This window comes from Notolepis coatsorum (genome assembly GCF_963971535.1).
Source record: "Notolepis coatsorum genome assembly, chromosome: 1".
Taxonomy (NCBI): Eukaryota; Metazoa; Chordata; class Actinopteri; order Aulopiformes; family Paralepididae; genus Notolepis; species Notolepis coatsorum.
The window spans coordinates 133,426,379-133,450,161 of record NC_140165.1 but is presented as its reverse complement, the minus strand read 5'-3'; the positions used below and the strand labels follow the sequence as shown (position 1 = coordinate 133,450,161).

General features: G+C 43.3%; 1 protein-coding gene across 5 annotated transcripts in view; it reads right to left on the bottom strand.

The window, feature by feature from the left end:
* The window catches only part of LOC311241000 (nipped-B-like protein A), a 143,976-nt gene that overhangs the window by 68,321 nt on the left and 51,872 nt on the right, over positions 1–23,783 (bottom strand). For 3 of the 5 annotated variants that reach the window (XM_084329645.1, XM_084329648.1, XM_084329646.1), the window contains exons 16-24: positions 22,824–22,985; positions 22,460–22,563; positions 22,175–22,261; positions 14,282–14,513; positions 7,553–7,704; positions 7,347–7,427; positions 4,428–4,528; positions 2,408–2,540; positions 556–638 (exon numbers count right to left, since the gene is read on the bottom strand). In XM_084329645.1, the coding sequence (XP_084185771.1) occupies positions 556–638; positions 2,408–2,540; positions 4,428–4,528; positions 7,347–7,427; positions 7,553–7,704; positions 14,282–14,513; positions 22,175–22,261; positions 22,460–22,563; positions 22,824–22,985 (1,135 nt within the window). The remainder of the gene's footprint in view (positions 1–555; positions 639–2,407; positions 2,541–4,427; positions 4,529–7,346; positions 7,428–7,552; positions 7,705–14,281; positions 14,514–22,174; positions 22,262–22,459; positions 22,564–22,823; positions 22,986–23,783) is intronic. The other 2 variants (XM_084329647.1, XM_084329649.1) reach the window with 1 other exon arrangement.

Below are 23,783 nucleotides of genomic sequence, written 5' to 3'. Positions count from 1 at the left end.
TACCTCAGATCAGATGTTATCCAAAAAGATTATTCCAATTCCTGATCACCATTCCAAATATCGATTGCGTTTATTGATTCAGCATTGGGTGCTGGAAATACATAATCCACACTGTTCTGGGGCCGGCGATCAACTTGGGTCTCTTCAGTTGGCTTGACGGAAAAGTAAAATGAGGAAACTGCCCCCCCCCCCTTCATCAGTCTAAACTAATGGGGTGCAGCAGTTACACAGGGAGAAACGATAAGGGGGCGGTATCTTCCCAATTGAGCTCAGAGAGACTCTGCAGCACTAACCTGAGGCTCGATTGATGAAATATGAATTCAAATCGCCAATAAAAAAAAATACGACAAACAAGCGCTATATAGCGTTGGTGGCATTCAAAGGTCGGCATGAACTAACGACAACGCGCGTCGCTGGCACTCAAAGTGTTAATACACAGTTGGATGTTTGGCCAGTTGACTCGAATAATCAACATGCCATTAGAAAGTTATGCATATACACTGTATATATGTGTGTGTGTGTAAATAGAGACACGATGGATATGGATGTTCTTACTTCTTGAGAAAGACGGAGAGGAAGTTCTGAGCTGTTCTCATAGCGGTCTCATAGGAGTTGGTTATCAGCAAATCCTGATCCACCTGAGAAGAGATTGGTGTGTGTAATATGTAAATGAATGTGAGAGTGGGGGTATGGTGTCCTGTGGCAGTTCATGTAGAACCACCATGCAAAAAGCTCCATTCAAACCACAATTTACCTATCTCAAACCCCACCCTCTTTTCTTGATCCTCCAATCACAACTGTTGCTCCTCTGACAAACAAGTTGTGCTTGGAGGATCAAGAAAAGAGGGCAATTAACAAGGAGAACACAGTGATGTAATCTGGGATATTGAATCCGTGTGTTGTGTCAATTACAGCTCAATGAAAAATAATAAGGTAACAGTCGCTAAAAAAAACAAGGTATTGCTATTTTCTTCATCTACAGCATTTCATGGTACTGTAATTAACACAACACAAGGATTCAATGTCCCCGATGACACAAACCGCCTGGGCCGGTCCTTTATACCGGCAGCTACAACAAAGGGCTCAGACGGCCGGCTCTGCTGCCAGAACTATCATTGTCAGAACTCTGGACTTGAGAACTAGAGACTCATATCACTGGACTATCTTGTATTTGTACTTTTTTATATTATATTTGTATTTATATTTTATATTGTATCTACAGTGTATATAGATACTAGACTGTATAGGAATGTGAAGCTCTGTACCCCCCCCCCCCCCCCCCAACCGAATTTCCCCAAGGGGATTAATAAAGGATCATCTTATCTTTATCACTGGTGGCCATATTCAAACTAATTTACTCGTCTCTCAATAACTGTCAAACTAAATTAATGTGTGCAAAACTGTTTAGTTTTTGGATGTGTGCCAGATTACATGCAAAACAGATCAGCATTGTTTTTTTTTCCGGTGAAGTGCCCCTTTAACAGACAGGCACACAAAGTCACTATTCTAAATCTAGCACAACAAAGCAACAACACTGATGAGCGCTTTGAAGCACCACCCACATCTCCTGACATCTTATCACATCACCAAATAGGCAAAGGTGGACTCAACCTATAAACATAGCCCTGCTTTGTCAGCACAAAACACACACTTCCCAAGGGGGCGAGCAGGCATAGCAAACTACAGATACAAATACTTCAATCGATATACTATATACACAGATTTTTGCCGTGTCGAGGAGACATCGAATGCGATAGTAAAGTGTTCTGCATCTATAGCCTAACATTATACACCTTGCCAGCACAATGCTGCTGAAACCAAGAGGTCCCAAGCTAGCCAACTTGAGCACCAACTAGATTAAGCCCTGCTAGTGCTCCCTAGAGGCTGTACTGCTCCTCACACCAAGCGGACAGAAGTGGTTGAACTGAGCGAGCAACCTAAATTGCCTGGAACCCTTTACTAGCTCTCGCTAGCGGGGCTAAAGAACATTATTTTACAATGCATTATTGAAGTGTGGCAATGAATTAACGTTAGCCCTAATCAATAACCCGTCAGATGAAACTGGCTACGCAGAACCATAACATAACATACAAATCACTACATAATATTAAACTGCAACTGTCAAAATGTTTTTAGCCTAATGTTTTTCTAGGCGTCAGACCCTGGTCTTGAGAAGGTTCGCTCTCTGTGCTCTGGCTCGGGAGTCTACCGAGGTTTATACATACATTATGTTCGTCATGACGTCAATTTGTCCGAACTGGTTATACACAAAGAGCCTGTGAGCTGCCACTGGGTGCAGAGATGTCATCAACCGGTGCCAACACTACTAATTATTGGATAGGAGCACTGCGTGGGTCTTCAATCCCGAAGTGTGTGCGAGACTGGGGGTGTGTGTGTGGTGTTTTACCTTGCTGTCGTACTCCTCCTCGAAGGTGTCCTTGTCGTAGGGCAGATGGACCACACACTGAATGAGCTGTAGGACCAGAGCCGTCACCATCTGGATGTGGAGAGGCTCCCCGTCTGCGTCGGAGCTGTTCAGCCTGGTTGGAGCGACAAACAAATCAGGATACAAACAATTCTCCCCCGATTCAAAACGAATAATAGTCTCTATGAATAATAATAATTAGAGCCTCCATTTTTCGTGGACGAAAACTACACCAGACTATAGATATCAATTTTCCCGAAATAACGCTACCTGCCTCGACAACATCTGTGCATTGGTTATCCAGATACATGAATTATCATCTCAGATAAGTGGCTTTGCGTGTTAGCTTATCTTTTACAGCTTACGTTTTGGGCAATTATTAGAGGCTCCATTTTTCGTGGCAGAAAAATACATCAGTCTATAGAAATAAATGCATTCGAACAAGAAACCAATGTATAGACATAGCAATGGCAAAATAATTGCCAGGCCTAATGCGAGCCAGGGAAGTCTTGGGCTTGTAACGTGGCTTCATCTCGAAGTTTTCATCCATTGAGCAGTGAGGCTCAACATGCTTGTTTGGTTGAGGTCTGAACTCGCCAAATTGCCCATAAATATAGTTTTTGTGGGTATTGTCCAGTTGTTGCTGTATGTTTTTATCTGCCCAAAATTCAAGCAAGCATGAAAGCATTATGCTTGCACACCATGCCTCGCTCCGTCGTCGGGGACACTGGCGCGCACCCGAGACCACCTATTCCAGCGGTCCAGGTTTGGAGCGAATCAGCGTCCCCGGTGACGGGGGGGGGGGGGAGCGTTCTCATCACACCCTATTTTGGTGCGATCATGCTCGGATTCGACCACGAATGGCTAGTGTGAAAGCCCCCTAATAGGAAGTAATGATAACAGTATTATTCATCCCCACTTATTTCTCAGTAGGTTGGTGACCGGTGTTCTTGTCAAAATGTTTTATTTTTCCCAGTATTTGAATAGTTACATTTATGGCTTTTTTCTCCTCCTTTTTCTCCTCATTCCTGTGTGAAGGATGTACCGTCCCTGACCGCGTATCATGTTTGTGGTCAGCATGACGGGCGAGGTGCTAAAGTGAAAAATAATATCACATTCAAGTGTCCGCGGTCGTTGAGCCTCAAACAGGTTTCCTCAACGGCTGCACAGCGACAGCTGGAGCCGCAAGTAGACCTTCCCCAAGCAGCTGCTGAGTGACGCCAACTCAAACAAGTGGCATTCGGTGGACACAGGCCAGAGTCTAATTCTATAGGGACTTCTTACACTGCAGGAATAGTCATCCGAGGTATAGTATAGGTTATGGAAAGGAAAGGTCTCATTTCACAAGATATGGATAACGCCTAGTCCACGCAGGGGAAAAGAATCCCTTCAATGGAGATGTCCAATGGGGGGGGGGGGGGGGGGGGTCACAGTCTTGGATTACACTTCCCGACAGTGGAATATCTCTGCACGGTTGGCCCAGTCTGCTTCTACCATTACCCGCCGTTTTGAATGCATATTTCAAGCGACACCCGATTACTTCTTTTACTACACTGTTGGATTATGTTACACAAATAAATGACAATGAAAGAGTAGGTAAACGCACACCGCAGTCTTTACAAGTTGCTGGTATTGGCAGCTGTCCCACACACACACTGCATCTCCATTTAGGTTCTTCAATCACCAACGTTTCAACAACTGCTATTAATGATTATTTAATCAAATCGATTCATCCAGCGATTATTTTATCCATTCAGCCAACGATTATTTTGTTGATGAATCTGTGCAGGATACATTTTCAAAATTCAAAACACACAATTGAACATTTACATTCATTCTGTTGTATTTCTCCCATGAGTGCACACTGAAATAGAACTAAAGCATGCACTTTATAAGGACACTATGGGAAGTCTTTTAGCAATTCTAGACAATTCAACAATTCCTCATTTGACACAAAATGCTAACGAAATCAAATCCGAGGCAAAAATGAAACACAACATACCTAAAGTTCCTGAGAGAGCGCTTGCTGGTGGGCAGTCTGGCCAGAGAGGTGAAGATCTCCTCCAGGATGAGCTGCCTATGTTTCTCATAGCGACAGAACACCTGGAGACAAGAGGAACGTGTGTCTTATAGGGGTGTAACGGTACGTGTATTCGTCCCGCAAATTTACGGTACGGCGGTCACGGTGCGGTACATCCAGCCATACGCCGAATACGTCTCAGATGACAAGCGGACAGAATTAACAACAGCGCGCACTGACATCTGCACTCGGCTCTCCCCTCCTCCTCTCCTCTTTACTACAGCCTATTTGTCCCTAAAACAAAACCATGATGAATTAATTAAATGTTTAACACAGCAGGGTCATTACAATTTTGCAGTTTTCTTGTTTGCCCAATAATGTTAACCAAAAGACACACGCGCGCGCAAACACACATGTCAACCTTTTCCGGCGGACCGCGGAGTCTCACAGCTGATCGGAGAAAAAATAAAAGCACAACATACCGCCAGAGCTCCTCTCCAGTTGCTGCTGCCTGCTACTGTTTAAATCCAAAATATTGATAATCCTCTGCCATTGTTGTGTAACATGTCATCTGTTCTCTAGTATTCTTCAGTCTCGGCTTCACATGAAGTTGAAACTGAAACTAAGTTGTTGTTAAAGGTGCAGTAGGCAATTAATTTACTCTGTGGATGCCTGAACACAGAATTACACCAGTATCACTGACTACTACGGCAAGCCTATAGAATATTATTATATATATATATATAATAATTATACATATTTTTTCCCCTGTTGTACCGAAATCGTACCGAATCGTGACCGCAATACCGAGGTACGTACCGAACCGTGGCTTCTGTGTACCGTTACACCCCTAGTGTCTTAGTTTTAATTAGAGGTGGGCATAGATAATTTTTTTTAATCTAGATGAATCTATCTGCAACCCTGGATTTAATCTAGATTAATCTAGATTAAAATGGCTCAAAAAAAAAAAAAAAAAAAAACCTGCCGAAGGCATTCAAAATATGTGTGTTCTACCCAAATAATGACCAGAAGTAAGTCCTTACTTTTTCTTTCCTCCTTATGAGCCCATCTCCCGTTTCCAAAATGCATTACAGACTGTTTGAAAAAGCTGTTTTGCTATGATAATTGGTAATGAAATATCAAAATAATGTTCAATAAGATGTACTTGTGTTTAATAAGTTGTTTTATTCAGAAGTTAACACAAATAAATAATATTACCAGTACAGTACAGTATCTAGCACTCTCAGGAGCAAAACAGAAAGAATCATTTCAAACTTGAACTATGTGACATGGCTTGAATCAACTGCTCCAGTGGAGTTGCTCAGTGGCCAATGGTGTCAACTGTGGTTGTACTGGGCAGCTCCCAGGTGTGAATGGAACTGGGTGAATGTGAAGCAGGGCGTTCCTGAAAAAGAGCATCTGTGCTCAGCGAACCTACCCTGGGTAAATAAAGGTAAAAAAAAAAAAAATGAAAAAAAAAAAAGAAAAGGAAAATTGTTTTTTTAGATTAACACTTTGGCTGCCTAAGGTTAAATTCATGATATACCATAGATTGCCAGCGCTATTTGTCTATGGAGAAAGTCCCCTTCTTTGCAGGGCTATAACTTTTTAAATTCTATTGCTACATTGCCATTATTAGGGCCCATTCAAAGTCCTATATGTATTGTTCATTGTGTAGCAACGTTAAACTTTTTCATTCACATATTCATAGTAAAGTATGGTCTAATGTATAAGTATGTTTTCATCTCTTTCTGCAGCTTTCTCCAGAACGTGATATATAGCCCCAAATGCATTATATTGATGATGAAATACAGTTTGATGGCAATCAGCGCGATATAAAGAATTCCAACTAGACGTACTTCTAGAAGTTACTACACGTCATCTGATGTTGACCGGATGGGCGAGGGGGCGTTTATAATTCCGTGGGCAGCGTTATACCAATCATCTAATGTGGGTCAAATGTTGATAATAGCAGTTAGTATCGAAGACGGTAACGTAACACGCTGAAACTCACCCCAGTCTCCGCGCGCCGTTGGGCGATCATCGTCGAGTAGAAATCTTATCATTATGGGATATATTTTTACCCGGTCCATCTCCAGCTTGTATAATGGTATATACATCCAAATCATGTTGTTTATCGAGTTATTGCCAATCGATCACCGTGTAGCGTGACGAGCCAGAGTCCCATGAACTATAGCGAGCGCCCGGAAGTACTACGGTCGTCATGACAACCTCTATTCAACATCCTGTTTGGCGATTGCGCCGATCGGCCACCAGATGGCGCTCCTGAACCGCCAGAGAGCTCAGTGGGTCCTGCTGGTGGATCTCAGGCCAGCGGAGGGGACATATGAATCCGATCGCAGATTTTTGAAATATTGATATAAGGACGACGTAACGCGTCCTCCGGCAACTTTAGCATGGCCAGCAAAGACGTCTAAAGACGGGTCCCGGCACTCAAAGTGTTAATGAGTTAATTATATTATCGCGCGATACTAGTATAGCGTTAACGCAGCACGTTACCGCCGTTAACGGCCCAGCTCTAGTTTTAATACTCAGGCAACGGGTAGGACTCTACACCTAGGCCCATAGACACCTGAGCATACACGCATCTTACATGCATGGCTCTTGGCCTAAAAGTGGGTCTCAGGAGGATTCTGAAACAATTGGTAATAAAAGTAGTTTACGATTACTCAGCCAAAGCCTTCCCAAGAAAGAGGACAGAGCTTGAGATATGTCAATTGAACATCCAAATAGGAGATAAATAGCCTATAAACAAGGGGGACTTTGTTGAATCAGCCTGCACGGTCATAGTGTTTAACGTCAGTTTAGAGTTGTGAGAAATGAAATGATGTTGAAAAAGTGCATAACTCTAGTTAGATACGATAACAAAAGAAGGCTTACCGCTGTCACAAGTTTAATAGCACACAACTGAAGCTCACTGACATTCTCCACAAAAAAAGGAGTGATGCCCATGGAAGAAATCTGGAGAGGGGAGGGTGGGAGAGACAGAGATTAGAGATGGGGGGACATTTTAAATGTATTTGAAACAATTATTTACTGAATCTGTCAAATCTAAAGGTTAATGAAAGAGTGTGTGTGTGTCTTACCTGTAGGATGGTGGTGTCCGTGAGAAGCTGAATCTCCAGCAGTTCAGAGATGTTGCTGACAATGTCGCACACCTTGTTGTACAGCATGATTATCACACGCTGCTTGTGCGTGGAGCATTTAGCCCGCTTGGCCTTGGAGCTCAGCAAGCCACCTGTATGAAGTCGAGAACATTCATTCATTCCATGAATGATTGAGCAATGCCATTTCATAATGTATATAATCAATGTTGCTGTGATCTCCCACCGTCTGCTGCAATAATAATAATAATAATAACTTCATTTTATATAGTGCCTTTCATAAAAAGGGGGAAAAACTAACAAAAATAACAAACATGGTGGACAGACACAACATTCAAAGTAGGAATTTAGGGGTCAAAGGCCAAGTTGAAGAGGTCGGTTTTGAGGATTTTCTTTTTTTAAGGAGTCCAGAGTTGGGGCGTTGCGGAGTTCTGCAGGGAGGGAGTTCCAGAGGGTGGGAGCTGCCACGCTGAAAGCTCTGTCCTCAAAGGAGGTCCGCAGTCTGGTTCGGGGAATGGAGAGCTGACCAGTGTCTGAGGATCGCAGGGACCGTGACTGAGCATGGAGGGATTTGTAAGTGAGCAGGAGGGTTTTGTAGGTGATGGAGGATTTGATGGGGAGCCAGTGGAGGTGGATGAGGGTGGGGGTGATGTGCTGCCAGGGTTTGGTGCGGGTGAGAACCCTGGCAGCTGAGTTTTGAACATACTGGAGCCTGTCCAGGGTTTTGCTTGGAACCCCAGACAGGACCCGTAGTCCAAGCGGGAGGTGACGAAGGCATGGATGAGGGTCTCAGCTGTGGAGTCGGAAAGTGATGGTGGGAGTCTGGAAATGTTTCTGAGGTGATAGAAGGCGGATTTTGTGACAGAACTGACATGGGCTTGATAGGAAAGGGTGGAGTCCAGGATGACGCCCAGGTTGCGGACCTTTGGGGAAGGGCAAATGGAGCAGCCGTCTATGTCCAGGGTGCCACAACCATGAGCTCAGTTTTATTAATGTTCAGTTTAAGGTTAGATGACATCCAGGTTTGTTGACAAGGGAGCGTGGGGGGAGCTGGGTGGATGGTTTTGTGGAGAGGTATTAGGGATGGGTACCGTTCACATTTGAACCGATACCGGTACCTGTGAATCGATACCGGTACCCAACGGTACCTTTTTTCGGTACTTTAGTCTCTAAAAATTGTATCTACCTACCTCAGTTGTAAAAAATAATTCCAAACTTAATATTTAATAAATAAATAATGTATTATTATTACTTTATTATTATTTACATCTTACTGATGTAAAGTATTTTACAACTGATTAAACAAACAAACAATCTAGCAGCAATGAACTACTCTGCTGCTGATTGAGTATTCTAGCAGTTCTTTTCACTCCACACTCACTGTGTGCTTCTCCCCCGCTTTGGAGAAGACCCGCTCTGCGGTGTGTGTGTGGCTTGTTTACCGACGTCACATCCTCTACTCTTCTGTCCTGAGTTGTGCCGGCTTGCAGTGTAGCCCTAGGAGCTAACGTTATGTCCGACGGTTAGCTAACGTCAGCTTAAGAACGTTAAACGGGTTACAAATATGTGAAACTATCGAAGGAGTAAGCCGACCGCTAAAAATAAAACCCACCGCGGTAGCGCGAGCACATAACAAAAGAATGTTTCGAGAGGAGTGGAAGTTTGGAGATAGACAGTAGTGTTTCAAGAGACTGGCTACAGTAATATGATGCTGGGCTGTAGTGATCAGTCGTTCCGTGTGGCGCAAGTATGTAAAAAAGAAAAACAGAAACAACACGTTTGTCATCTGTAGTAAATAAATGAAGCTGGAATCCATTTGTGACCATGAACAGAGCCAGTGTCCCATTGTGTCCCGGATTCAATCTCCTCTCTAAAGACGCTCTGTGGCTAGGCTAACAGCCATGTCAGACAGAGCAGATGTGGAAACTGAGCTACACTTTCTAACAACCTGCCCACTACCAAGATATCAGAGACATATACTCCCCAGCCCCCATGAATTGCAAACACCCAAAGAGAGAGGCTCATTATTAGGCTTGCATTTCTTTGCATCAAAGATGCTACAATCTTCAGCTTTCAAAAAGATGCTGTGTTTGACCAAGTGTTTCCTCAAGTTGCTTGTATTACCCTTCCCTGCTTTGCACGTCGCGTTGTCAGCATCTATTTTCATAAAGTGTAACCACACTTGCGACCGTTTTCGACTTGCCATATTGCCCCGACTGCTTTACCTATAGTCAAATCCTAGGTAAACATGTATTGTGCGCAACTGCGCACATGCCGTTCGTGCGGTTTCATTTTGACGTCATCGGACTTAACACTTTGGGTGCCGGGAAACGCCTAAACACGTCATTCCCGGCCATGCTCAAGTTGCCGAAGACGCCTTACAGCGTCTTTAATATCAATATTTCAAAAATCTGGGATCGGATTCATATGTCCCCTCCGCTGGCCTGAGATCCACCAGGAGGACCCACTGAGCTCTCTGGCGGTTCAGGAGCGCCATCTGGTGGCCGATCGGCGCAATCGCTTAACAGGAAGTGCCGTAGAGGTTGTGCTGGACGGCCGTATTACTTCCGGGCACTCGCTAATAGGTCCCGGGACTCGATCTCGACACACTACATAGCGATCGATTGCCAATAACTCGATAAACAACATGATTTGGACGTATATACCATTATACAAGCTGGAGATGGACCGGGTAAATCTACATCCCATAATGATAAAATTTCTACTCTACGATGATCGCCCAACGGCGCGCGGAGACTGGGGTGAGTTTTAGCGTGTAAAGTTACCGTCTTCGATACTAACTGCTATTATCAACATTTGACCCACATTAGATGATTGGTATAACGCTGCCCACGGAATTATAAACGCCCCCTAGCCCATCCGGTCAACATCAGATGACGTGTAGTAACTTCTAGAAGTACGTCTAGTTGGAATTTTTTATATCGCGCTGATTGCCATAAAACTGTATTGCATCATCAATATAATGCATTTGGGGCTATATATCACGTTCTGGAGAAAGCTGCAGAAAGAGATGAAAACATACTTATACATTAGACCATACTTTACTATGAATATGTGAATGAAAAAGTTTAACGTTGCTACACAATGAACAATACATATAGGACTTTGAATGGGCCCTAATAATGGCAATGTAGCAATAGAATTTAAAAAGTTATAGCCCTGCAAAGAAGGGGACTTTCTCTATAGACAAATAGAGCCGGCAACCTACGGTTGATAATGAATTTAACCCATGGCAGCCAAAGTGTTAACATATATATATTTTTTTTGTATAAAAAAATTCGTATACATTTTTTATTTTTTAACACATTGCCCGCCGGGCAGTATGCCCATCTCATACCCCTCTCTGCCACCGCTGTAAGCCTATGGAGATGTTTACCTTCTTTGCAGGGCTATCACTTTTTTAATTGTATTGCTATATTGACATTACTATGGCCCATTCAACATCGATTATCTATCGTTCAGGATGTGGGAACGTTATACTTTTTCATTCATACATTGTTGTGTTAATACCTTCTAGAATATAAGTATGTTTTTAATCTTTTCTGCTGTAATTCCAAAAACGCTAGTTATAGGCCCAAACGCATAATGATAGATTATCGATTGCCGTTTCTTTCCCATACACGCTATATAAAGAAATTCAAATGTATATGATCGGTATACATTATGCTTCATCATGCGTGAAGGAAAGGGGGAGGGGGTCGTTTATAATTCCTTGATCATCAGTAACGGCTTTATGTAGGTTGGGTGGATATATTGATCAGACAGATTACAAACAAGGAAACGCACAATCGAGCTGAAAATAACGTTATATTCCCCTTACCGTGGGCCAATGAGACTGGCGGTGAAAGATCCCAATTATACGACACCGATCGCCTAGGTCCATTTCCGGTTTGTATGGTGCAATAAACGACAAAATCATATCGATTATTAAGTTTAATCCATATGTACTATAGTGTCTGTCGGGAGTCCCGTAACGAGATGTGACTGCCGGAGGACTTTCCTTGATGCACCGATGGCACTTCCTGTTTTTGTGAGTGTAACTCGCCCGACCATCCACCAGGCGGCGGTATTGAGCCGTTGCCATTTACATCTAGGGTCCAGCTGGGGCACCGGGGGTGGGTGGATGAATTATGAATGCCATGGCGAAAAAATGAAATATTGATCTAAAAAACGCTGTACAGCGATCTTGGCAGACAACGCATGGCGGGCAATAACGCTGGACAGCGTTTTTGGCGCTGGATGTGTTAAGAATAATAATAATTAAAAAAAGTTAATTTTTTTATACCGACAACGGTATCTCACGTGAATCGATACTCGGTAGTACCGACGTGTTTCAGTAAGTACCTTTAAAAGTACCGAATTCGGTACCCATCCCTAAGAGGTATAGTTGTGTGTCGTCGGCGTAGGAGTGGAAACTGAGGTCATGGTGGCGGATGATCTGACCGAGGAGGAGCATGTAGATGGTGAAGAGAATTGGGCCAAGTACAGAACCTTGGGGTACGCCTTGGTTGACTGGGGCCGGGGTGGAACTGGAATTGCCAATGGTGGCCACAGTTTTGAAACCAGGAGAGTATTGAGCCAGTGATGCCAAGGTGGTCGGATAGGCGGTTGAGGAGGATGGAATGGTAAACTGTATCGAAGGCTGCAGAAAGGTCCAGGAAGATGAGGATGCTGATGTGGCCAGAGTCAGCAGCAAGGAGGAGGTCGTTGGTAATTTTGATGAGGGCGGTCTCTGTGCTGTGGGGAGTTCTGAAGCCGGATTGAAAAGGCTCATAGAGCTCATGGTTGGACATAATATGATGGAGTTGGGTCGGCCACTGCTCTTTCCAAGATTTTACTAAGGAAAAGAAGGTTGGAGATCGGGCGGTAGTTGTTGAGCTCGTCTGGGTCAAGGCTGGGCTTCTTGAGGATGGGAGTGACAGAGGCTGTTTTGAAGCAGGAGGGGACAAGACCAGATTTAAGTGAGGAGTTGATAATATTGACCATGGTGGGGCAGAGAGCAAGGATGCAGATCTTGACCAGGGTAGTAGGCATGGGGTCGAGTGAACAGGTGGAGGCTTTGGCCGAAGCTTGAGGACTATCCACCGGGGAGAAGGAGGAGAGGCTGCATTGGGGGGGGACACACGGAGGAGGAAGTGCAAGTGAAGGGGAGGAGGAGGGCACCACAAGCTGCTGGTAGATGGTGTTAACCTTGTCCTGGAAGAAAACCAGGAACCCGGAGCAGAGGTCGTGGGCACCAGATGGGCGGGGGGGGGGGGGGGGGGGGGGTCGAGGGGGCGGTGTAGCCGGTTGATGGTGGAGAATAGTGTCCTGGGGTGGTTTTGCTGGTTACCGATGAGGGTGGAATAGTAGTGTGTTTTGGCTAGGGATGCTCGATATTGGCTTTTTTACCGATACCGATATACCGATATTGTCCAACTCTTAATTTCCGATACCGATATCAACCGATACCGATATATGCAGGGTTTCCCCCCCCAATTTTTTTTATAATTTCAGGTAATTAACATTACATATCTCTTGTTGTGGAATTAACACAACATTATGCATACTTTTGACAATAAATAAAATGAGAATTTTCTCTTACTTGCTTGCCTGGGTAAATAAAGGTTATAGAAATGTTTAAAAAAATAAATCACTTTTTAATGCCGATATCGGCCGATAATATCGGTAGGCCGATAATATCGGACATCCCTAGTTTTGGCCTTGGAGAGAGCTACCTTGTAGGACTGCACGTGGCAAACTTGTGTCGGGAGGCTCTGTGCCTGTAGCAAGGGTGACGAAGGAGCCCCAGAGACTTAATGACAACGATGCAGTTTGGTGTGGAATGACAGAAGAGGTTCGGAAGTTGCGGTATGGAGTATTCGAAAAAATTACCATGGCAGTAGCGGAGGAGTGCCGGCTAGCTAACAGGGCCGCAAGCCGGGGAAGAGGCGTCCATCCTCCGGTCGCAGTTACAGCTAGCAGTATAGCCAGGAGTGAAAGGCAGCCCAGGGAGAGAAGTTGTAGGAAGTCCCAATGGCGTGGCATCCGATCAGGCAAGTCGAGGAGCTTTGGATGTCCTCAAAAGACCGCTAGCACCGCAGGTGGTTAGCTTGTTAGCAAGCAAGCTACAGTAGCAGCAGAGCTATAGGGCTAACAGCTGACCGGGCAGCTAAGAGTTGGGTGAGTACTCCAGTCAAAATAGTGCAATCTTCAGACTGTTAGCAGATTCAAGGTTTATTGTTACGATTGGAAACGATTAAATAATGAATCCTTGCTACTTGCAGTAAAAGTAGGCATTGATTACACACACAAAAACACTTTTCCACAGTGTGAGAAGCGGCGATAAACACGCCAGCGTCCTCTCAACATCCGGGAACAATCACTGGGTTAGTACTAGGCTAATCCTTCATGCATACAAAGCCTAGTGGGATCCTAGCGATAAAGAGGCTGACAAACTAGCTTAATGTAGTCAGACATGACAGACGGGAGACTGCAGCACTCCCTCTGGAGTTACAGGGTATGTTTGTCTATGTTCCCCTGATGGTATGACAGGACAGGACACCAACTGACACTGTTTACATTCCAGCGACTACTGAGCAGAATGACTGGGTGATGACAGATCATATCCCTCTGTGAGAGACCCTGCCGTGCAGTGTAGTTTGGTAGGTTAGGCATACATTCACTGGTCAATATTAGTGCTATATTCACCTCTGTGCGGGTCAACTCTGTAGACGGGGTCGTACTGTGGGTACAAGGTATTCTGTAGATGGAACTTTGTGTACTGTAGCACTCTTTCTATTACGTCCTCAATGTAGACAGCCTTAGGCATGTGGGTTGAGGTCATGATGTGGAGGGCAGTCAGACAGGCGTCGGCAGACTTGGTGACTCTCTCCATGATCAGATCTCTCCACAACTTCTCCTCATCCTCTGCATCGTGCTCCTGTGGAAGGAGAGGGCAACACAAAGACTTTGTTTAGCTTCTTGTCCAGCAGGGATATTAAGAGATAATACAAATGCTAAATTCAGGGTTATACAAATGAGTTTTACACTTTTGCTGATCAAATTCCATGACTTATTTTATGAATAGTGCAATTTCCATGACCTATATTTGGCGATGTTGATGTTGAATTGATGCATTTCATGGTTACATAGTAGATTATAATGTCCCAGACTTTATTTCATCCAGCTACAACAATCACACAGTGACTTAAAGGAACACTCCAACATTTTGGGAAATTAACTTATTTGCCATCTACCCTGGAGTTAGACAAGAAGATACATAAATGTTTCTTCTCTGTGCATGCAGTAATAATAATAATAATAATGGATTGGATTTATATAGCGCTCTTCGTGACACCCCAGTGACCCCAGAGCGCTTCACAGAGTCCATTGTTCGTTCATACACAGTCATCCCGGTGGTGGTAAGCTGCAATTGCAGCCAGAGCTGCCCTGAGGCAGACTCACGGAAGCGTGGCGAATAATCATCGCCTACGGCCCCTCCGACCACCACCAACATTCATTCACATGCATGCATACACATTCATACGAGGCAAGTAGGTTAAGTGTCTTGCCCAAGGACACAACGGCAGTGGGATGGACATGGGCTTGAGCGGGATTCAAACCACCAACCCTTCGATCATTGGACGACCCGCTCTACCCCTGAGCCACGCCGCCCCACAATAGGAGTAGGAAGACGTTGGGAACTAGGCTAATGGAGGAACCTACTTCCAGTGACTGACGCTAAGCTAGGCTAACGGTGCACGTCTTCCTACTCCTACTGCATGCACAGAGAAGAAAAAGGTATGTATCTTAATACTCCAACATTTTGGGAACCCTGGAGTTAGACAAGAAGATGCATACCTTTTTCTCTTCTCTGTGCATGCAGTAGGAGTAGGAAGACTTTGGGAACTAGGCTAATAGAGGAACCTACTTCCAGTGATTGACGCTAAGCTAGGCTAATGGTGCACGTCTTCCTACTCCTACTGCATGCAGAGAAGAAAAAAGTATGTACAATGGGGTAAATAAGTATTGAACACATCAGCATTTTGTCCCGTAAATATATTTCCAATGTGGCCATTCAAGTGAAATTTTCACCAGACTTTGGTATTAACTCAGGGAATCCAGACTGAATCTAAACATTAAAGGCCATACATAAATAAAGTTATGTGTAATAAAGTGGAATGATATAGGAAAAAAGTATTGAACACACTAACTGAAATTAATTCAATACTTAGTGGAGAAGCCTTTGTTTGTAATGACAGCTTCAATGACGCTTTCTGTATGATGTAACTAATCACCCGCATTATTTAGGTATTGTTGTGAAGGATCAGATTAAACCGAATATATATATTTATTTATATATATATATTTAAATGGTGTTTGTATATCGTTTGATATCCCCTGTATATTCCTTGTACAATATGCACTGAATATCCCTTTAGTCTACTAAACAGCCCATAATAGTTTCATTCTACCATTGGACGAGAACCTGGCGCCAGGTTGCCATACCCCTAGGTTCAAGTTCAATCGTGCCGCCCAACATGTCGTGGTAAGCCCCGGTTCCGCGTAGGAATACGTCTGGCGAAATACGAATGGTACTATTTGTTCATAGCGCATATATATATGGCGCAAGTAAAGTAGAACTTCCTTTTTAGTCCAGTTCTTTACCCTCCAACAGAGTGACAGACGCGAAGCCTCACCCACGACGCACGTGTGGTGTAGTAAGGCCTACTTGGCCTCAGAATAGGCATTGAGATATCGTGTGGATTAATAGTTGAATAGTCATAGTTTGGCACTATACCGTCGAGTTGGACGTATTCTATTAAGCTAATAATAGTCTATTTATGTATGGTGCATCGTTCGGTTAGAGTTATAAAGTTGTCAGTACCCCCATCGTTCCTGACGTTATCTGGACGCTTAACCAGGCTGGGCAGACCCCTAGTGGTGCTTGCATCCGAGGAGCTCCGGGCCAGGGCGACTGGACCTGTATATTGGATTACTCTACCCGGACGACGGCGAGCCTTCCACGGCTTGGATTATGCTTTGGGTGCTTTGATTATTCCATGGATAACGGCCAACACTGCGGAGTGTTGGAACTACCCCCCGGAGAGGACTCCAGGTGAGACGGCGCTCTACACCAGTGAGGTCGCCTCACGTCTCTCCGTTGTGGACCGGCAGCTACCGTCCACCAGAGGGTCCAGCTGTATTCGTCTGCGGACCGAGGTTCTGTGGGCACCGTGTTCAAGACTTTGAATTCTCCCAAGAAATCGTCGGCCAGATGGGATACCGCCAGCGGCTTCTCTAACCCCCCCCTCCTACGGTCTTACAACCAGCGGGACCCCCCCCCCCCCCCTTAGTGTATCCAGCTATAATCATTTAGGTACCATCGCTATAGTTCCTAAATATCCAGGTTGTATACTTACTCCCTGCGTAACCAGAGATTGGACATTCAATGTTGATTTACCTACGAATACTCATTTGCCATACAAGTGCATATTTCAAATCATAAGTGTAAACAAGTGAACGTTGTATATACCTTTTGCTATATTAAATATTCGATTTGTACATTTGTGTGGACTTCGTTTCATCAGGTGGGAAAGTGTTCATCATATATATATCATGTACTGGATGGCCAGAAGTTAAAGTACAAGAGGTAGTGGTATTAAATACCATATCTAACAATACAGTCAGGGAATTGTACCCCTCAGTTACAGGTATGATTTTGGCCCATTCCTCTACACAGATTGTCTTTCAATCTTGAAGATTGCGGGGGGGCCTCTTGTGAATCTGGATCTGAAATGTTCAATTGGGCTTAAGTCAGGTGATTGACTGGGCCATTCCAACAAGTTGATTTTCTTTCTCTGAAATCAACTGCAAGTTTCCTTTGCGGTTTGCTTTAGATCGTTGTCCTGCTGGAAGGTCCGCCCACGTCTCATCCTCAGCATCCTGGTGAATGGCAGCAGGTTCCTCTCAAGAATTTCTCTGTACATGGCTCCATTCATTGTTCCTTTAATGATATGAAGTCTGCCAGTACGATGAGAGGAGAAGCAGCCCCACACCATTATACTTCCACCTCCAAACTTCACTGTTGGTATAATGTTATTCAGGTAATGTGCAGTGCCATTTCTCCTCCAAACATGGTGTGTTGTGTGACAGCCAGAAAGTAACATTTTGGTCTCATCTGACCAGAGTACATGCTCCCAGTAGTTCACTGGCTTGTCCAAATGTTGTTTGGCAAACTTTAAACAAGCTTCAACATGTCTTTTCTTCAGTAGTGGAGTCTTGCGGGCTGAGCGCGCACAGAGGCCATGGCGGTGGAGTGCATTGCCTATGGTCCTTTTTTTTTTTTTTTTTTTTTTAGTTTTTCTTTATTTTCCTTTTTCAACATGAAACAAGACAATACAATACAATAACAATACTAATAAACAAGACATCACAGGACAATAACAGTAATAATAATAATAATAATAATAATAATAATAATAATAATAATAATAATAATAATAATAATAATAATAATAATAATAATAATAATAACGACAATGACAAGACCATCAGTTAAATCAGAATAATGAAAAATAAAATAGTCATGTATAAATTAAATATATAAATTAATAAGAATATATATATATATATACACACATACGTATATATACATGCATATACCCACATGTATGTACCATAAGGCGAGATTACTTGAGCACCCGTCATCTCCAGTATCGACAACCAAGGTCCCTACCCCGTGAGGACCCCAAATCCGGCGCCCCAGCGAGCCAGAGCATCATGCCTCTTTAACACTCCGACTCACCAAGACCTCGAATCAGGGGCCCCCACCAGTCCGAGACCGCGTCTTGTTTGCTTTTCTCATAGTTAATGATATTGTTTACACTGTTAATTTTTTATCATACGTATTTTTAAATAAACAATAATTAATATTAACAACAATGACAACAACAACATCATTGTTATACAACAGACAGGCCTCTTACGCGTCTGTTGTACAACTTCTTCCACTAGGGAAACCCACCTCCAAAAAATACACAACCGGGGATAGACATCCCAAGATCCCCGGCCCCCACCCCTCCCCCAACCAAACAGCAAAACCACCAATCGACACGGCCAGCGACAGCATGCGGATATATTCACATACCGCCACTAGCCGTATCAATCAACAGCCCCTCTGCTCAATCGAGAAAACAGCGGAGACCAAAGGTCCCGGAACATCCACCCCCGGCCGCGCTCCTCCAAGGTCAATCTCTCCAATGGAAGAAGCTGGGATATCTGATCTTGAAACATCTCAAAAGTGGGCGAAGAGTCATTTTTCCAAAACAGGAGAATACATTTCTTGGCAAAGTATGTTATAACAATCAGCAGTCTATATTTTTTTGGATCCATCTGGATCTCTGGCAATTCATTAAGTAAATAGGCACATGGAGACAAGTCAAATTCCGTTTCTAATACAGATTTTGTAAATGAATGAATACAATTCCAGAATCGTTTTAGTTTATCACAGTGCCAAAAAATGTGTAGAAATGTTCCTTCGTTAGTTTTGCATCTAGGACAGTTTATTGAATTATCTCTAGACATTTTATGCATTTTTATTAGAGTTAAATACAATTTATGGATACATTTAAAATTAGCTTCTTTGATTTTGTTACTTGTAAATGGAAAGCGTATTCTATCACAAATATTTAGCCATGTATTTTCTTCAAATTTCATGGTTAGGTCTGTCTCCCAGATCCTCAACAAAGGCAAAAAAGATGAGTGACATTCTTTGGAGAAGATGTCATAAAATTCACTAATTTTACCTTTAATTGTGGTCGATGACATTAGTATTTCTTCTATTTCATGTAATTCTAGTCTTAGTTTATTTTCTCTTCTCAATATGTGTATAATGTTTCTCATTTGTAAATATTTAAAGAAATCAGTATTTGGGATGGCATATTCTGTTTAAGTTTAAGTCACTGTGTGATTGTTGTAGCTGGATGAAATAAAGTCTGGGACATTATAATCTACTATGTAACCATGAAATGCATCAATTCAACATCAACATCGCCAAATATAGGTCATGGAAATTGCACTATTCATAAAATAAGTCATGGAATTTGATCAGCAAAAGTGTAAAACTCATTTGTATAACCCTGAATTTAGCATTTGTATTATCTCTTAATATCCCTGCTGGACAAGAAGCTAAACAATGATTTTAACTGCATATTTGTATGAAACAGGTCTTTGAATTGACTTATCCCCAACTGAGCCCATTTGAGTATATTAATTGATCTTAGATGTTTATCTAGATCAGGATTGTGATAGATAGGAGAGTATATGGAGGTACAATTGGTGATACCCAGTTTTTTTGAGCAGTCCTTCCAAGCACATAGTGTGTTAAAAACAGTGAAGCAATTACCTATGTTTCTTATCTTTTTAAATTGTTTTATAAATATGAGAGAGTCCAATGGTAACGGGTCAACAAATTTAGCTTCTAACTGAAACCACTGTGAGTCCCGTCTTCCCAACGACCATGACAGTACATTTCTTAATTGGGCTGACCAAAAATAATGTTGGAGGTTGGGGAGCTATGGTCCTTTCAGTAACAGTTTTACCTGCTGCCTCCAAGTCTTTCTGGAGCTCTTTCCTAGTGGTCCATGGCTCTCTGGCTACTCTTCTAAGTATCCTTCTGACTCCCTGATCAGAAATTCTGCGAGGAGCACCTGTGCATGGCTGGTTGATGATGGAGTGATGTTGCTTCCACTTATGGATAATGCCCCCAATGGTGCTTACTAGGGGTGTAACGGTACGTGTATTCGTCCCGCGAATTTACGGTATGGCCATCACGGTGCGGTACGCGCGCCATACGGCGAATACGCCTCAGCGCAAACACACCAGTCGCACATGCGAGAACAGCGCGCGGCACACCGTCAGTCGGGATACAGACTGTGACGAGCGAGCGAGAGAGAGGGAGAGAGAGAGACAGAGAGACAGAGAGGGAGAGAGAGGGACACAGAGCACCCCACACACACGGCGTGCGTGGGGAAACACACACACGCAGTCGGGAGCGCGCGCAAAACGCTCCGCATCCCTCCCTCTCCGACTTCAGTTCAGAGCGGCGAAAGTGCACGAGAAAGGCACATTTACATTGGAACAGTTGCAGGGTCGTTTTCTTGTTCGCTCAATAACGTTAACCAAATGAAACCAATGGAAAGACACACACACACGCGCCAACAAACACATCAACATTCTCCCCCGCCAGACTCACAGGCACAATCAAATTAAAAAAAATATATATACTTTTCCGGACAGATCATCTGAGCTCCACTGTGTTTAAATCCAAATAATCCTCTCCCATTGTTGTAAGTAACATGTCATCTGTTCTCTAGTATTCAGTCTCGTCGTGAAGTTAATTCTCTCTGGAAGTGAAACTGAAACTTAAGGATGCGCAAGGATAAGTTGTTAAAGGGGCAGTAGGCAAGTGGATGCCTGAACACAGAATGACACCAGTATCACTGACTACCACGGCAAGCCTATAGAAAATTATTCTATTTAATAATAATTATTATCATAAATATAATATCATATATATAATTATTATAAAAAAAAAATTTCTGTCGTACCGAACCGTGACCCCAATACCGAGGTACGTACCGAACCGTGGCTTCTGTGTACCGTTACACCCCTAGTGCTTACTGGAAGATTCTGAAGTTGTGAAATACATCTTTAGCACATTCTATTTTCATGATTTGCAACAATCTGTTTGTGAAGGTCTCGAGAGCTCTTTGCTTTTACCCATCATTTGATGTTTCTTGTGTGGCACCTTGGTAACAAAAAAAAACATTTTATAGCCCATCAATATATTCTAACCCAGTTGACATTATTAGCATAGATAGGAGGTAGAGTTGCCTCCTAATTAGTTTTGGTTTTCAGATAGTTCCTTGCCTTTCCTTGCTGTGGTGTACTGTTCTTTTCTTAGTGTGTCCAATACTTTTTTCCTGTTTCATTCCACTTTATTACACATAACTTTATTTACATATGGACTTTAATGTTTAGATTTCTTGTCTGGATTTCTTGAGTTAATACCAAAGTCTGGTGCAAATTTCGCTTGAATACGCTCATTGGAAATACATTTACTGAACAAAATGTTGATGTGTTCAATACTTATTTCCCCCATTGTATCTTCTTGTCTAACTCCAGGGTAGATGGCAAATAAGCTAATTTCCCAAAATGTTGGAGTTTTCCTTTAAGCAATCTAGTAATATGTTATTTGGGTTATCATTCCTTCAATGCTAGCTAGATCTACCCAAAGCCAAGCTTGACATGTATCATTTGACCACCAGGTGAAAACAGGATTATCAACATATTTCCATGACATTTCTAAAACATTTTGGACATGTATAATTTTCCATGACTTTTCCAGGCCCAAGGGCCCAGACTAAAAACCAGACTAATACGCTTATCATGAGGGGGGGCCTAAACCACACTTTAGAAAGTACAGTTGGAGAGGTTTTCAAATTAAATTATCTATTGAACTAATCAATATAACAATAAGTGCCAATGGTTAGGATTGTTTCCAGTATTTCCAACATAGGAAATTGGAGAAGGACTTACATGGTTCATCAAGGTGGTGAGCCTGGCCCCATCCTGGATGTTCTTCTCCAAAATGTTCAACAGCTTCACCAGCTTATCTGGTTGGATCTACAAAAGGAAAACAACAAGTTGCTTTACAAATCAGGGATCTAAATTACATTATTTCAATGTTAATCATCAGCAAAGGGATTGGGAATCTAACTTTGTAAAACAGTATTTTAAATATTTTTGTTTAACTATTGACAATATGCCAATACGCAATCAACCAAACTGATAATGTGATGAATGCCAAGGTTCTAGTCTTACTCTGCTGCAGATGCCCATGGCCTTGATCTTGGCTGACTCACTACCCAGCTCGTGCAGCTGGTGTTTGCCTAGCAACAGTTCCTGAGGGATCTCGTCATCATCTTCTGAAAATATAATAAGTTATAATAAATGAACAACACAAATACATGGACGATTAAGGTAATTGCTTCGCTTTATTCATACAAACATCCAGCAGCTACAGATCACATCTAATCTACTTCAGGTCTAATCTACTAAAGCATTTCACCCATTCGGTTCAGAACCAATTCCACTTGGAGTGGAGATCAGGCTGTTCCGCACTGCCCTCTGCTCGCATCACAGAGAATCTAATAAGTAGCCGTGCGTCTGCTATGCAATAACTTACCCATGACACTGAAGTCCACGTCCTCCAGGTTCTCCAGTATGTTGTCGATACTCGTCAAGAACCTCTTAAACGTTGACGAGTCCATCAACTCCTCAGGGGTCATCTTGGGTTCGTATGCTTTCCTCTTCTTCTGCTTCTCCTTCATCTTCATTCTTCTGGCAACTGAGGAGGGGGGTGGGGGGTGTAGGTTAAATGCAGCTGTATGGCTCATGTATTTTGTATTTGTATTTCTTGTGTCTTCTGTTGTCTTGCCAGGGGAACCATGAGACATGCCCCTGAGGGTTTTATCTTTCTCCTTCATTCTTTTATTCTTTACGTACGTCCAGTAAAAATGCATGCTTTCGCCACTGAAACAGAAATCTAGCTCAAACCGAAGTCTCTGAAAATTATTTTTCTGTATTTTTCCTACCATCCCAATTTAGTCGTTATGCCAATTCCCCCCTCCCCTTCCTGGTTGTTGCACGCATGTGCCCCCAACTGGTCGGTCTAGGGAGCCGTGAAGTCTATCACATGCTTCCTCCGATACTTAGGAGACAGCCAGCAGCCTCTTTTCACCTGGCAGCGAGGACTCTCATTGGTGAAGTGTAACGTGTGGGAGGTCACACTACCTTCACCATTTCCCTCCCTCGCAGTGCAGGCACCCTGACCGACCTGTAGGAGTCGCTGTTTACAACGACCAGATTACCACCCACCGGCTTCCCTCCCGCTGACACTGCCAATTGTGCCAGTTTGACGCCCGGCCAAGCCGGAGGCACTGTGGACAGCCGGATTCGATACCAGTGTCTCTGCGGTGGTAGACATACGCTTAGTCCGCTGTGCTACCCGGCCGCCTGAGGCATGTGTGTCTGTGAGCAGCAGGAAAACAAACAAAACAGTGGAAGTTGGAGCATGAGAGAGTCAGGAATATTCTATGAATAGTAATGTTACCACAAAAAGTTTGGTGCATTGGAATACAGTGAC